Below are 17,126 nucleotides of genomic sequence, written 5' to 3'. Positions count from 1 at the left end.
AATTAATAGTCTGAATAATTATTACCTACATAAATAATTAAAATATAAAAATACATAAATACCTATAGCTTATTTAAATTAGTTTCGAATTCACTGTTAGAAATAATTAAAATATTTTAAACTACCTACTCGCCTACTATTGAAAATTAATAATGATTGAATTGGACAGTTTTATTTTGTTATGGTTTATTTAAATAATAAATAAATAATGGAATAATAATTAGTAATTAGTTATAAATAAATAAATAATAGAATGACATAATATTCAATACATTATTAATTCCATTATTTATGAATTAATTTGTTTAAATTTTTGGAAAATGTATTTATGTTGGCAAAATCTAGGTTTTTACTGGTTTTCAGCTAACACAAGATGTCCGGTTTTATCTAAAGTGAAGACGGGGCGAACGCGACGGCTCCTGAAAACAAAAAGACGATTAATTATTTCAATACTTAATATTTGTTCTATTATATTGGCATGGCATTGGCATTGGCATTTTAAAAAACAAAAAAGCTGCGTAATCACAGTAACAAAGGCTTTATTTACATACATGATACTAGACATTTCCGCGAGATAAATTGCAACGCGAAAATTCTACAGAAAAGCTAAAGATCTACAGAAAACATTTACATCATTATCTCTCAGTAAATAGTTAAAAAGCATTTAACTACCTAAACCACTCATTTAACCATTTCTAAACATCAAAAACGTTCCCGCAAAACGTTTACAAATAAATGAAAGAGTCGAATAAAATGTAAAAAATAAAGAAACAGCTTATTTTCAGATTTTGAGTGTGCCAAGGATGCGGGTTGCCAACTAAAACCAGACATTTTACATAGTTAGGAAGTATAAATTGTACGCCGGTAGGGAAAATGAATTTTGTAAAAGCTCAACGTAGTTTACGATACTGAATAAACTCCGGTTATGAAAAGTTGTTCGTTTAATGTAATTAGGAATGTTTCTAGAATTAAATTAGAATTTGCTTTATGTTAGGGCTTATACAGGATGTTTTAAGAACGACAAACTAAAAGGGAAGATTGGTGCAGTAAAAATCATGTACAGGGTGTTTTGTACGGTAGGTAAGTATGACAAACTTAAAAAGTTTGGTCAACTATCAATTAACAAAAATTGCCTTAGGTATTTAATGCTTGTCCTTACTAAACTATTTTCAGAATTTAGACACATTGTTTCCGTATACCTACCGATATTTGGAAAAAGGTTAATAGAGATGTGGCTTTTTGAATTTATTAGTTTTATAGTCACCGTTATAAAAAGGGTTGTATATAATGGCAATGGTAACATAAATCTTTGTATATTGGATGTACAAGGAATAAGGATTTATGTTTCTACAGCATAAATATTTACGAAAATTCGACGTGGTCCTATAAGTGCGAAATGGCTTGTATTTTTAGGTAATATTCACTGTACACATTGCTCTTACAACTGTACTCAATGCAGTCGTTTTTGCCTGATGCGTGTACAAACATACAAACGGACAAATTTTACATTTATTTAGTTTATTTAAATCCAGGAAAAGGGAAGAAACATTATTCATTATGCAGATTAGTGTGACTAATTAATTATTTGGAACCGCATACCTAATAATCAGAATTTCATCAATTCTATCATATTATGTTGTAAATCTCATCAAGTATTTTAATTCTAATACAAATTTGCCATGTTTAAGATTAAAAATATGTCCAAAATAACACTTTGTCTCAAAATCTAAGCTATATAAAGCATATAACAAACCCCTATTACCAACTATAAAAACGACCTAACCGACATACAACGTCAAACAAAATTGAACCTTAATTCCATAAATATAGAGTTAACTTTACCTCAACTTAGCGCTCTTCCTTCTGCCAGTCGCTACTGCGGTCGCCTGTGCGATTGCTGGCCCGTCTTCAGTTGCATTCTGCAAATACAGTGACGTCATAAACAGATGTTGTACATTTTACTAGAAACGTTAGTGAGTATAGATTTTAAAAGATATGCTATTGTTGCACATGTTTAGAAATAACAGTTTTAAAGAAGCTTTATTAGATAAAATTCAAAATTGCAACTGCCTTGGTAAAGACCAATCACATCAAATGTTTAAAATAACATATTTACATGTAGGTATTTATCAAACTTCCATGCATTTAAACTACATCATTACTAAGTTACAGTTTCAGCGTAGAATTAATGCAACAAGAAATATATTTTCAATAGATATAAGATTATATATAATTTAAAAAATAATCATGATGTAGAGTCGTTATTTATCGATTTTTAAAAAGAAATAGACTCGGTATTTGTACTAACCTCTTCTTGAGCAGCCTCGGTGGTAGTTTGGTAGTTAGGAACGGGAGCACCGTAGCCGGCAAATACTCGTGGTTGAGTTCTGAAATATATAGAAAATAAGTCATAGTTAAGTGGAAAACAATATGGTTAGTTACATAGCAGTGACTTCGGAATAAATAATAGCTTATTATAAAAATATTTCTATTTATGACTGTGAAAACGAAAGAATATTGGTTTGTGTATTCGAAACATGCAAATAAGTAGATTTTATTTCATTTATTTATCATGTTAATTCAAAATATTGGTACTTTTACTCTGAAATATTCTGAGCTACATTACCCTAAATTGATATAATATTGATTAAAATCCTATACAATAATTTGCATAACTTACAGTCCACATAAACAAAACCGCGTGCACAAGCTAGTTACAATAATACTTAAAACGCATAGTTGAAAAAGCCATGAAACAAATTAGCCGACAATCATAAAACTATCACGTATTGACAATGATAATATGACACAATAACCATTAAATATTCAAGTCGCAAACCAATACGAATATATTATACTGACCTTGCTCCAAAAGCCGTGGCTACAGCTGTCGCCTTCGTACCTTCATCATCTTCTTCATTTTCCAAACCATTATCCTGCTGATCATTGAGTCCAGATTGTAACGCAACCTGTCCTTGGTTTGGAGACTGGAAGAAGTATTGCACACCATTGGCTTGCGGATCTTGGTTTGGCTGATAAACCTGCGGCTGATAAACCTGTGGCTGATAGTTTTGGTACACTATTTGCGGTTGTTGAGCTGGGATGTTCTCAGCGTCTTGTTCCGGTTGGTTCGCCTGTGCGGGCACAAATTGTTGAGCCCCGAATTGCGCTTGAGGAAAGGAATTTTGTGGTTGAACGAAAGCGTTTTGTTGTGGTTGAACAAACGCATTTTGCTGAGGTTGAACGAATGCATTTTGCTGAGGTTGAACGTAAGCATTTTGTGCGAAAGGATCTGGCTGTGCGTACACATTAGCTGGAGCATATTGACTTTGAACAAATTGATTGGGTTGGATGAAGTTAGGTTGTACTTGATTCATCGGTTGCAGAGCTGGTTGATATTGAGGATACGCTTGCACTTGTGTTTGTGGCTGGTCAGTTTGAATTGTTTCCGCATCTGCTTCTTGTTGAGGGACTTGTGGGTTGGCTTGGAATTGTGGTTGATATTGACCTGGTTGTACAAATTGGTTCGGTTGAATCTGATTCACTCCCTGTGGTTGTAACACAACAGGCTGTGCAGGAAACTGCGGGTAAGATTGCACTTGGGGTTGGTATTGACTAACAATAGGCTGATATTGGTTCACTGGCTCTTGCACTAAAGCGGGATCTTGCTGAACGATGATTGGACTTTGTGAAAAGGAAGGATTTTGTACAGCTTTCTGTTCGAGCAACTGTCTTTGTGCTAGTACTGAAGGAAGAGCAGCTAAATGCGTTCGACCGTCAAATCCTTGGCTTTCTGGAGCAGCTTGAATTGGCTGGTAGTAAAGAGGAGCTCTCAATTGACCAAATTGTTGCAAAGAAACATATTGGGGTTGCACATTGAATTGTGTTAAAGGACTTAAGAATAGCTCTGGCGGATATTCTTGTACATTCTGTTTTGTTACTTCTACAGATACTTTTTCTTTCTTATCTTTAGGATTGTCTAATTGTTCTCCTTCATTCAATTCAAACGATTCTGTTGTAGGTTCTGCGTTGCTTTTGAAGTTCGGTCTTTCTGAAGTTGTTGTGGGTTCTGCAGCGAATTGTCTTGGAGATTTTTGGTTTGGAAGACCGTTTGATGGTGTCTTTACTCTAGCATCGAATTCTCTTTGTCTCGCAAACTGTTGCGCTTTCTGCAATTGTTGCTGATACTGAAAGTGAATATAATTTTATGTTTCTGACATTCGTATTTATAACACTGTAAAATTCATTTGCTAAACTTTTTGTTTCAACAATATTATAGCTAAACTTTGCTGCAGACTATTGTTACCAGTTAAATAATTTGAGTGCGAGCAAAACAAATTCGAATCGCAAGTTTGCAGTTCAACTAAATGAAAACAGTGCCTAATGTGTAAAATTAAACACATAAAGTTTTAATTGCACTAGAAATTCACTGGCTCGGGAATATTTGTGTAACAGAGTAAAGCGTATACCTAAGTGTATTATTCTTACTTGAATCTGTTGAAAGCTGGGTTCTAGGTTTTTAATGTCGGAGTTTATGCTTGGGCCGGTGTATTGCTGTCCATTGATGGGTGATAACTGGAATAATTGTTGTTGCTCCTGTGTAGGCAAGCCTTGGACTGAGACATCTACTCCGTCATCGAAGTTGGGGTTCTTTGCTGGTCTGCGCGGGTCAACTGGCAGGTATTCTTGTTTGATTGGTCGCTATAATTTTTTTTATTGTGAGACAAATTTATTTAGTAATAACTTTCGACGCTGTTTAATTAATTCATTTCTTTAATTAGTTTAGAATTAAATAGTTACCTATGTTCTACTTTTTAATTTATTTTTTAAAGTAACCGTTAAATTTTTACCTCAAATACTGCACAAGGTTCATCTTATTTCTTCGAAAATAAGTCATTCATGGTGAAAAATTAGAATACATTAAAAGACTAAAAACTAGTACCTTAGACATTTCTAATTCTAATTCTTACGTTGATATTGAAAGGCACACGAATTCGACAAATCGAACCTATAACCCTTCTAAAACTAATCTATCTATATTATAAAGCTGTAGAGTTTGTTTGTTTGTTTGAACGCGCTAATCTATACTAATATTATAAAGCTGTAGAGTTTGTTTGTTTGTTTGAACGCGCTAATCTCGGGAACTACTGGTACGATTTGAAAATTTCTTTCGGTGTTAGATATCCCATTTATCGAGGAAGGCTTCACGCTACGACCAACAGCAATGGGGCCAACGGGGGTGAAACCGCGCGGAGTAGCTAGTATAAGCTTATAAAATTACATTTCAATGCATTTATGTAGTTAAATCCACAGATAGTGCTTGTAGTCTAGACTTGCAGAACGTTAGCATACCTACATATTCAACGCAGTAATACCTACTGCTTCTATCTCCCTAACTGTATTTGAATATTTATTAGTTGTTAAATGATACATAATATTCGCGTCTTTGTTAAAAGCTTCTTAACACGGAAATCTATACTACTATAATAATAATTTAGTTTGTTTGAAGGCGCTTATCTCAGGAACTATTTAACCAATTTCAAGTTTTTTTTCATCGTTGGATATACGTGATCCCTGAGTTATATGGGCCATACAACGGGCGAAGCCGAAGCGAGCTGCTAGTTTATAAAATAGGTACCTATGTTAAAACGGTAAGATATGAGCGTGAAAAACTGAAAATCATGCGTCAATTGCGCTCAAATTTTTATACAAAATACAATATTATTGTAAAATATTGTTTTTGAAGCTGTGGATATGTGTGTTGAGTTTGAGTTTAATTTTTATTTCACGCTAAATTTAAACGTATCCACATAATTTAAACATTAACTTTAAATATATTTACGCATACACATAAAGTAAAGAAAACATTTTCACAATTTCCTGAACAAAATTTTGTTAGTCTTCGCGAATACTCGAGGCTTGAGAAGTGCGGTTAAAAACTTTTTTAAGAGCGTGCGGTAAAAATTAATTAACGAACGTATTTTCCCGAATTATGTACCAAATCACAAATTCCTGAGGGAATAACATTTAATATTTTTAAAGGTCAAAGTCGCAAAGTCTTATTGAAATTGAGCGCGGTGAAATTTTCAACCATCGAAAAAATAAAGTAGTAGGTATTTATTAAATAAACCTATTATTTTGCATTTGATATTTAATAATTTCAATTTAATTTATTCATTTTACAAAAGTACTCTATCACTGTCCGAATTTGTTGCTCCGTTGCGAAGTGAAGAACAGTCAAACCAACAGACACTTCTGCTTTATTTTAGCGTGAAGTGCCTCGTTTACCACTCCGCAGTCTATTCGTCCGTTGCAGAGTAAAGAATAGACAAACCAACAAACACTTTTCCTTCATCAATTTATAAGGATCTATGTACCAAATGCATAATCAAGCCATTTGGAAGAGTTTAGTTAACAAACTAGTAGGTACCTAATATAGTGTAGAATGTAGATACCTATTACTAAGAAACGATTTTATCATTTCTAAAGTATAGTGTATACTAAAAGAGGATACTTTACATACCTGTGGTAATTCAAAAGAGGGTCCACTGGGCCTCCACCCACTAGGAGGGTATGGGGCGGGGGCCTCACAGACCACCCCACTTAACACCAAGGATACTACGACCAATAATATCTGAAAAAAATCAATGAAAATCTGATTAAGTACACAGTTTTTTTCTTTTCCATGCAAGAATTTATACCGAACTACCGAAGTATAATAAATATTAATATTATAAGAAACAGTGATTATTATTAACAGTTTTTTGCCTGCCTGTTATTAAAAATCTAATTTAGCACAGCTGACGTTAAAATGAATTGTGAAATAAGTGTTTTTATTGTATTCTATGAACTAAACGTATTTTATATTAGAAAAAGTGATGTTTTTCCCTTCGACGTATTATTTAATTTAAAATGAAAAATTTTCAGTATTTAATTAAATTATATCCTCAACTGAAACACGCCTAAAAATAATTGTCTTACGAACAAATTAAAAACTACCTTAAAATTTATCACAAAAAGGTAATTAATACCTTAATAAATTACATAATTTCTACCCACAATAATATAATTTTTAGTACTTCCCCAGTTATAAATTATTGCTGTAATAAAACAAAAACAAACTTTTACAATAACTGCCAGACACTTTTGAAACCGACGTTATTCTCAATTTATCTTTACGGGACATTTTACCTATAAAATATGACTGAACTACCGTATAACATTTTGTTGTCCTTTGGTTTCAGGGAGCAATTCAATTCGGAATCATTTTTCTTCATAAAATTATGAGCGATATCTCGTGTTCAATTGTTTTTAAATCATCATCAACCTTTATGAATTAAAATTGAATAGAAATTCTTGAAATATTGTTTGGTATTTATTGATATTGCTTTTACATTTATTTAAACCCTCACATAAACCTAACTATTATTACATTGGGGTTCAAATTTATGTCTATCAAAAATTAACGCCCTCGGTTTTTGTTGGTGTTAAATAGCCGAATTTTTTAGAATTTGAAAATTTACGTAACAGCTCATATTATGATTATAAATTTCGTGGACCATATTATTATTATTAGAAAAAAAATCTGTGACAAATTAATAACTATCGACACGACCACGACCACGTCCACAAATTTATGTATATGAAAAATTAACGCCCTCTGTTGTTGTTGTTGTTTTCGCACAATAATCTAAAATGCGTTCATTAATTCATTAAATATACCATTTCAAAGAATACTTTTGTTTTAATTGAACCCGTTTAACTGCTTCTAAGAAAATATATTTTCTTTATAAATAGATTTTGATTAATGAAAAAGAAAAATGTCATATTTTGAAAAGTTGTTGAGTTGACAAAATACAGTGCGGCAGAAAATACATTTTGTATTGTCAATTTTTTGAATACACAATTATATTTTTTTTTTTATTTACGCGATTGTTTGTATTTTTTTAATCTACAAATTATTAAATAATATATGTATACATAATATAATAATATATAATAATAATAATTAATAATATATACATTTCCAAACTGATGTCACAATCACACACAATAGACCAGACTTAATATATGTAGATAAAATTAACAACAAAACATATTTGATAGATATAACAGTACCTATAGACTACAACATAGGACCGAAAGAGATAGAAAAGTTAAGTAAATATCAACTACTCAAGACTGAAGTAAGCCGTTTGTGGAAAACTCAAACAACGGTCATTCCGATTGTCATAGGAGCCACAGGGGTAGTAGCTAAAAACATTATAAAATATATAGATAAATTAGATACGTTTATTGACATCAGCATTCTTCAAAAACAAGCAGCCATACATTCATCAATCATATTAAGTAAAGTACTTGGCGATAACGTATTTATAAACGCAGCAGTAAATCATAACACACAAAGTATAGGACTATCAACACATACATCTCAACCAATGAACATACAACACACATCACAAACAGACGAACCAGATAATCGATTAGAGACACATCAAATATCTACAGACGAACAAACAATAAATATAGCACCAGATTCAATTTCAACAGTTCATGCACCAAGGAATCAAGAACAGAACAAAAGGCGAAGAAGGTTGAACGAATAGTACTATATACTTTTCTTACACTTTATGACATAACATTTACAATAACATGATAATAACGATTTAATTAAGGGGATTCTAAATACTTTTATTCTCGTGGGATACGAGACGGAGTATTTAATGTACCGACAACATGTCGTGAAAGTGGGCATCCACAAACAAACATAGAAGTTAGTAAAGAAATGTTTATAAAAAATGAAGCTTTCAATACTAAATCAGATTCGATTTAGATAACGTCAATTAATTCACATAAATTCAATCACACACATCACGATAACACCACAAAACAATAAAAACGTGTAATCACCTTCATTTTCGATGACTTTCGCCTCTAGTCCTGCGCGCGCGCCGCTTTTATAGACATACGTTAAAAAATTATCATTCGGCGCGCGCGCATAATCGACCTCTACAAACATTTGTACGAAACGTGATCCAAAAATCATTTGCATTCTAATTTCACCTTTATTTTCACACATTAAGAGTGCAAATGCTATTTGACAGCGCGAAACGTTTGCTCCAAAATTTGTGATTCACAATTTGGCTTTTGTATGCGAATGTACGAGCTGCACGGGGTTACAAAGTTTGTATTTTTGGTACAAGGATAGTTAGGAAAAGGGTGCTGAAGGTTTAATTAGCGGAAAAATATTTAAAACATATTGACAGCACCTTGTAACCTAAATGGCCTCGCCTGTACCTATGGGTAGCTAATGACAGAAAGTATCAAATATGGGAAAAAAAATATATATATAACATTGTTTCAGTTCCTATTGTAGGTACTTAAGTACTTAGGTACATCAATACTTGTTTTAAACTTCATGTCTGCTCTTATATTATTAACTTTGTCTATAAAAATGGCTAATTTGTGTAATGATATAATCGAAATCAATGATTGTAGTAATGTCAATAACTTTTTAAATTGTATTCCTCACAGTCACCTCAACTTATTATGTATACATATTAATATACGATCGATTATAAAAAACTTCACCGCACTTGAACAAATTTTAAGTAAATCAAACAAATGCATTGATATTGTAATTCTAACAGAGGCTAATGTATCAGAAAATAATAGTGTATTATATGAAATAAGCGGTTACCGAATGTATAAAGCTCTTCGTAACTATAGAAAAGGCGGTGGTATAATATTATTTGTCAATAACAATCTTAAGTGTAATATTATAAACGCAAAAACAAAATACTTTGAAAGCATCTTTTGTTCTATAACCACAAACACTAACTACACTGCCAACATTTGCGCGGTATACCGCCCGCCTAACTTAAGTAAAATTTTATTTATTGATGAATTGAAATTTACACTTAAAAAATTCCCTAACACCACTGAATTATATCTACTAGGCGATACTAACATAGACCTTAAGAGTGAAAATCCTGTAAAGCATAAATACAACAACATGTTATATGAAATGGGCCTTGTATGCGGGATCACTGTACACACTAGACTAGAACTAAATAATGGCAAACTAAGTAAATCTTGTATAGATCATATATTTGCACGATCCCGCTCACAAGACCTATTCACGGCGGCACTCGGTACTACACTGGCCGATCATCGCGCGGTGATACTCGCTTGCATTGGTACACGAACACAGGATGTTCCCAAAGAAAAGATTTGTATTAATAATACAAAACTTCTTAACTATCTCGAGCAAATTCAATGGGAGGAATCGTATGATACTAACTGTCCAGAAACATTATATAACTTTATTAATTCAAAATTTCGGGAGTGTTATAAAAAATCTGAATACACAATTAAAATAAAAAACCGATCAACACATCGCAATAATAATTGGATAAACAAGAAAATTACGAATGCTTGCAAGAATAGAGATACATTATTTATAAAATGGATAAAAGATCCTAATAACCTAATATTAAAGCAAAATTATAACAAATCGAGAAATTACGCTAATAAATTAATTAATAGAACTAAAAATAATTATTACAAATCAGAAATAATTGCAAACGGGAATAATAGTAGACAATTATGGCAAATATTAAATCGAATCACTGGTAGAATTAAGAGGTCGATTGATGATACTATTAATAATGCATTTCAAAAAACTAACGTGTCTTATAAACAGATCGCAAACAACTTTGCACAATTTTTTAAAAATAGCACAAAAAATATTACCCCTAACTGCTCAATGCCATTACTTAATAAATCACAATACAAAACTTCGGCCCAGGTCACTATGCGACTAAAACCCGCGAAGCCTGATGCAGTCAAAAATATAATCATGAGCTTAGACAATAATAAAGCCCCAGGAGTAGATTGTATTAGAGCCTGTGACTTAAAAAAAATATGTACAAGAATTCAAACAGTCATCACAAATTTAATTAATTTATGTATAAAAACCTGTACCTACCCATCAGTGCTTAAAACCGGCATCGTCCGACCGATTTATAAAAAGGGATCAAAAACAGATTATACCAACTATAGACCGATAACAATATTACCTACTATTGATAAGATTATTGAAAAATATATTGCCAAACATATATATGAATTCTATGAAAATAATAAAATTTTAACCAACCATCAATATGGATTTAGGCCAAACAAGAACACAACACAACTTCTGTCAGCGTTTACCGATAGCGTCCATTCACATTTAAATAACAAAAAACATGTACTAGCAGTATTTATAGACTATAGTAAGGCGTTTGATACGCTTTGTCACGAGAGACTATTAGAGTGCCTGCATGACAGCGGTATTAGAGGCAACCTATTGGACTGGTGTTCGGACTACCTCAACGATAGAAGATACACTGTTAGAGTCTGTAATGCGACTAGTGACATAGTTATTGCTACGGAGGGCACTGCGCAGGGCTCGGTCATCGGTCCATTGCACTATCTCACGTACGTAAATAGCCTTACAAATGTCATTAAACACAGTGAGACTTATCAATTTGCCGACGACACCTGTCTTGTTGCTGCTGGTAACAACGTAAGCGAAGCACTCGAGAAGTTGCAAGAGGATTTTAACTCATTGCTACGATGGTCACATGACGCAGGTCTAGTTGTTAACGAGAATAAGACAAAATTAATGTACATAAGCTCTAGTCAGAACAGAAGCTCCCATATACCCAGACTAATAGCTCACGAACACCAATGCTTGCACGGAAATCAGAATTTTAATAACTCACCACATTGTAACTGTAACGCTATAGATATTGTAGATTATCAAACATACTTGGGTGTTACTATTGATAGCAGACTGAACTGGCAAGAACATATTAACGGAGTGTGTGATAGATTGAGGTGTATCCTGGCTAAATTTTCGATAATTAAACACAAAATTCCCTACAAAACTTTATTATTGCTTTACAAATCACTAGCCGAATCAATTATCTCATATGGATTATCTAGCTACGGACGGACTTGTAAGACCAATCTTGACAAAATATACACACTCCAATTAAGACTACTTAAAACGATCGTTCCATATAACATTAAGGCTAAATATAAAAATGACTATCGTAAATTATTTGAACTGTGTAAAATCATACCGATACATGAAAAAATTAATCTAACACTTTTAAAAGAGGAATTCTTTAATATTGACATAAATAAAATTAAAAAAACGCCTCATAATAATATAATAACTCGTAACGTCACAAACGCTACGCTAAAACTTCCATCTTTTACAAACCTTCACGGGAAGAGAACGTTAAATTATATGGTACCCTGTCTCATCAACAAACTACCTATATCTTTAAGAGATTCAATAACTCACAAAAATCTAAAATTCAAACTAAAGCAATACTTTTTAGTAAATATAAATAAACTATTATAAAAAAAAAACCTTCTAATAACTCTAAAATATTAAGAACTTATTACTAATTTTATCTAAATATAAATACAAATAATACAAAATTATAGATTCACGAAAGGAGCATACTGTATGTTTACACGGCCAGCAAGATTACCGATGTCGCTCGTCACTAAAAAAATTTCTAAGTACCCTCATTAGGATTAAGAACTAACAATAAGTATTAAAACATATTATGTAGCGGTTTGTGGGCTTATGGTGCACAGAAAAACTCGAATGAGTTTATGATTGCATCAATGTACATTATATCATAAAAAAAAAAAAAAAAAAATAAATAAATAAAATAAATAAATAAATAAATAACGTAACAGGAATTAGCCTACTAACTAGGCCTTTAAAAGAGTCTTTAGTAATGCAGTAACATAAATTCGGAATTATTATTTACATAAATCATATGGAAGTTTTATAGTATCTCTAGAGCCATCTTTAGAATATATCTTTTCTCAGCTTACATTTAAAATGTATACATCTATCATGTACGAAAAATATTCAGCCTGTTTTGCTTGTTTGCTTGTTTGTCTGTTTTTATCCATCGAATACTTAATGTACGTAACAACGGTACCTACTGAACCGATTTTTAAAACTATTTTACCCGAAGAAAGCTTTAATCTTTACTGTTCAACCAGAAGCAATCCACTAGTGTAAAGCACAAAGTCGTTTTCAAACATAAATTCCAACCACATAAAGCATTAAAAATATGAAAATTGGCATACTTTAACTAGACTTCAAGTCTACGAGTCAAATATTCAATGAGGGGTTACCCCCAATTCTGAGCGTATTTTCAATAGAGCGATTTCCAAACTTCAACCATAGTATAAAGTATAAAGAGAACAAGTAGGCCGTCTCCCGAAGTAGTAAACTCGCGAAGCGCAGAGTTATTACTAGTCACGTAGATATTTTAAATAATTGTATAAACAAACACCGACCGCAATGCTCACAGCAATGGCGCGCCCCTATCGAGAACGGTCCATGAGAAGGAACCGAGCGGCGTTGTGTGCGTGCGTCATGCTTGCGTCGCGTACGTACAAACGGCGCGATGTACCTTTGTTCGAAGATAACTTACTTCTTCTCCTTATACTATGGTATTTTCAAGAGAACGAATTCCAAACTTCAACTATATTTGAGCAGTTGATTGTGAATGAAACCTCTCTTCTTACATTGAACTATTGATTACTTTGTGTTGGAATTTGTTAGGAAAACTACTTTTACACTGCTGAAAAAGGCAATTGAAACACGTTGATGTTTATTGGAAAGTGTACGTGAATGCTTGTTATTGTAGGTTTACTGCTAAGTAACTAAGCTAACTAACTTACAAAATAAAAGGCTTACTTACATGAATATTTTTATAACATTTTCGCCGACAGTGTACGTAAACAAACTCTTAACGGCTTGAATGATTTTGTGACTATTTCGGGCATATTCTGAAGGTATATCGTACCACCTAACTGTTATTTAAAACAGGATATTTTTTTATACTTTTTTGCTTAGGGATGACTGTGACGGCAAAATAACCCATGCTAGATCAGCCAGTTATTTTTTATAGATATTACTTAGCAACATTTAAGTAGTTATTTTAACAAAGGGAGAACCTTCCTCTTTTAAGTATCAAAACTGTCCCTGATTCTTTAAGGAAATTTACAATTAAGAATAAATCTTAATGCTTAAAAACATCTAATGTGTTGTACAGACTATCAAATAAGTTCTTCTCTAACCAGCATCTCTTGAAAACTATCCATTCAAGCAATAAACTATATCTGTCAAGTAAATGGGACAATAACTTATTTTTCTTCCCTATTAGTCGCCGTAACCACAATAGTTTATAAGTGATTTAAGGGAAAACTTTGTGACTCGCACTTACTTGCAAGTTAAACATAAGTTTTGCGCAAACAACTTGAAATGTTTTTAAAACTCTATCGTATTTCCGACGAGGGAGAAATCCGATTTCGCGAAGTATTTAACAAAATGTTTATCTTTCTGCGCTATAAATGCGTTTGGAAATATTTCTTCATACTAATTTTATTATCTTTTTACATTATTCGTGGTAGTGAATAAAGTTTTAAGGCACTGGATTTCAAACATGGTGAATGAACCAATTTGAAATCCAGTGCCTTTTTTTACAAAAAGCTAGGTAGGTAATAGGTATACCTTTTATATTTTGAGCTTGAACGAGTGCCTAGTTGACTTGATTCCTTATTAATTAATATCCTTATCACACCTTATTAATTAATATACATACTACATATAGGTATCTGTTTATTCATAGCATACGGACAGTCAATTAAAAAATAGGTAGAATTTTTGTTTGTAATACGTGATTCGTGAAGTACCTACGTCTTAACTTTCATAAGCATTTAATTGTCTCTTAATTAGATACACAGATTTATTCAGATCTTAATATTATTTCTACACATAAACAGGTAGGTTTCTTACCTCGCCCACATTCTATAAAAAAAACATTTATCTCAATATAAATCCATACTAAAGCTCATTCACAAACATATCCAACATCGCCAAGCCGCTCACAAAATATGTCTTCTTTCATAGAATATCGTAATAGGCTTTCCTTTTCAGGCGACTAACTCGGAACAACGGAATTCCGTGACGAGTGTTAGAGAAAGAGCGTATTATCTTTACTGCCTACTGCCTGAAAATTCTTACGACGTCATTTGATGACGTCACGATCTTATCATGTGACGTATGTGCCAATAACTTTACGCTGTACATAAATTTTGCGCGCCTTTTTTAATATGGGCGAAATGGAATCTATACTTCTATACTAATATTATAAAGCTGAAGAGTTTGTTTGTTTGTTTGAACGCGCTTATCTCGGGAACTACTGGTCCGATTTGAAAAATTCTTTCGGTGTTAGATAGCTCATTTATCGAGGAAGGCTTTAGGCATATCGTCACGTTAAGACCAACAGAAGCGGTGCCACGCAGGCGAAACCGCGGAGCGCAGCTAGTATAGAATAAAGAAATGAAATATGTATAATAATAAATAATAATAATAAATAATCATTTATTTGCAGACACATGAAGTCCATAGTGAATAAATTTAGGTACATATGAATCAAAAATTATCATCTAACAAACATGCATATTAATAACAATGTCAAAAATTATAATACAAAAATTAAAATATAATATACTTCATTTCTAGTTAATTAATCATTGATAAATCATGTCCAAAAACATTAAATTTAGATACATATTATAAATCGAAAAAATTACTATTTTAAAATCAATAAATTAAAATATAATAAACATTTATTTCTAATTAATTAAATAACAGTTAATAAAAATCATTTCAGTCAGACAGCCGCAGAAACAAAGCACGCATTAATAACTACCTATCTAGAGCCGACCTGTGTGTGCAGTCTCACCCATCGACCAAGCATCGGGCAGTCCCACCGGTCACTAAGTGCCCTCAACATGCCGTGGGTGCTGGTATCTGTTCTGTGCCGGAGAGAAGCGCATCGTTTGCGAATTATGGCATAAAAATCGTCCACTCTAGCATCGGCAAACATACCAGAAGCGCTACAATAACGCGGCAGCCCAACAAGCATCCTGAAGGCATTGTTATATTGCACACGCAGGGCGCTGTATGCCTTCTGTGTATACTTGACCCAAAGGCTGCAGGTGTAAAAAGTCTGACAGTAGGCTCGAAAAAGCGTCATTTTGACGTCGTAAGAACACCGTGCAAACCTACGGGCCAACATATTACTTCGAACAGACAGCGCCCTGCGCTCCCTCTCTACATCTAAATCGTCACACAGATCCTCAGTGACCCAGTGGCCCAGATATTTGAACTTTGTGACTTGCTTCAAGGGTGTACCTGCTAATGAGATGCAAGGCACATTTAAGTATCTTCTGCCACCACCGTTGAAAACAAGTAATTCACTCTTAGTGACATTATACCTAAGCCCCTGAGTCAACGCATAGCTCTCACAGACCTTCAGCAAACGTCTTAATGCACTGATTGATGGGCTCAGCAAGACCATGTCATCCGCATAACTGATGTTGTTCATAGCAACCCCGTCAATATAGTGAGATGACTTTTTCGTAGCATGTTTGTTGTTACATTTACATATAAACTAAAAGAAAACATAAATCAATAATAATATGCTTATAAACTTATAAAGCTTATGCGGGCCAGCTACTCTGTGTAAATTCACTTATTTTCTGAAGATTTTCTGTGTACATGTCTTTTGACTGTGGAGTGTGGATGATCCAATTTGAAGGATCTCTAGCTATCTATACAAAGATAGGTACTTTTAAGTAAGTAAACCTAATATTAACGACTATTTTTACATTCGATTTGGATGCCGTTTAACATAATATTCATACTAATAATATGCATTGTGTACATTCATCTTGTTTTTCCTTATCACTAAGTATAATTTACCCGTGTCTTCCTGCTTTTTTGGTAATGACATAATTTTCCGCTTCATAAAACACTTACGGAGGTATGACAATGTGAAATATCCTTATCTAGCTCTACGAGTAGGTATACCACACGTATTGTAAAAGAAAAAGCATTGTCTGATGCTTTCAAGATTTTAACAGCATCCGCTGAGACGCAGCCTTTTGTCACTTACCTACTAGGTATAAAATGTTAGCTTTTCACAACCTTTCATTTTGCTCCTGCATGCCTCGACTTCGCCTGGAAC

General features: G+C 33.0%; 1 protein-coding gene across 1 annotated transcript; it reads right to left on the bottom strand.

Moving 5' to 3' along the window:
* Nucleotides 1–229: 229 nt before the first annotated feature.
* Nucleotides 230–16,484, bottom strand: LOC123703662 (RNA polymerase II degradation factor 1-like). Its single transcript, XM_045651739.1, has 7 exons — nucleotides 15,840–16,484; nucleotides 6,524–6,655; nucleotides 4,489–4,701; nucleotides 2,863–4,193; nucleotides 2,309–2,387; nucleotides 1,843–1,919; nucleotides 230–419 (listed from the first exon to the last, which is right to left on the bottom strand). Exons 1-7 carry the CDS (start codon nucleotides 16,482–16,484, stop codon nucleotides 350–352), a joined length of 2,547 nt encoding a protein of 848 aa, XP_045507695.1. The 3' UTR covers nucleotides 230–349.
* Between the last annotated feature and the right edge of the window lie 642 nt (nucleotides 16,485–17,126).

Source organism: Colias croceus, chromosome 27 (genome assembly GCF_905220415.1).
Source record: "Colias croceus chromosome 27, ilColCroc2.1".
Classification (NCBI taxonomy): domain Eukaryota; kingdom Metazoa; phylum Arthropoda; class Insecta; order Lepidoptera; family Pieridae; genus Colias; species Colias croceus.
Note: the sequence above shows the minus strand (reverse complement) of the source record. Positions and strands in the feature narration are given on the sequence as shown.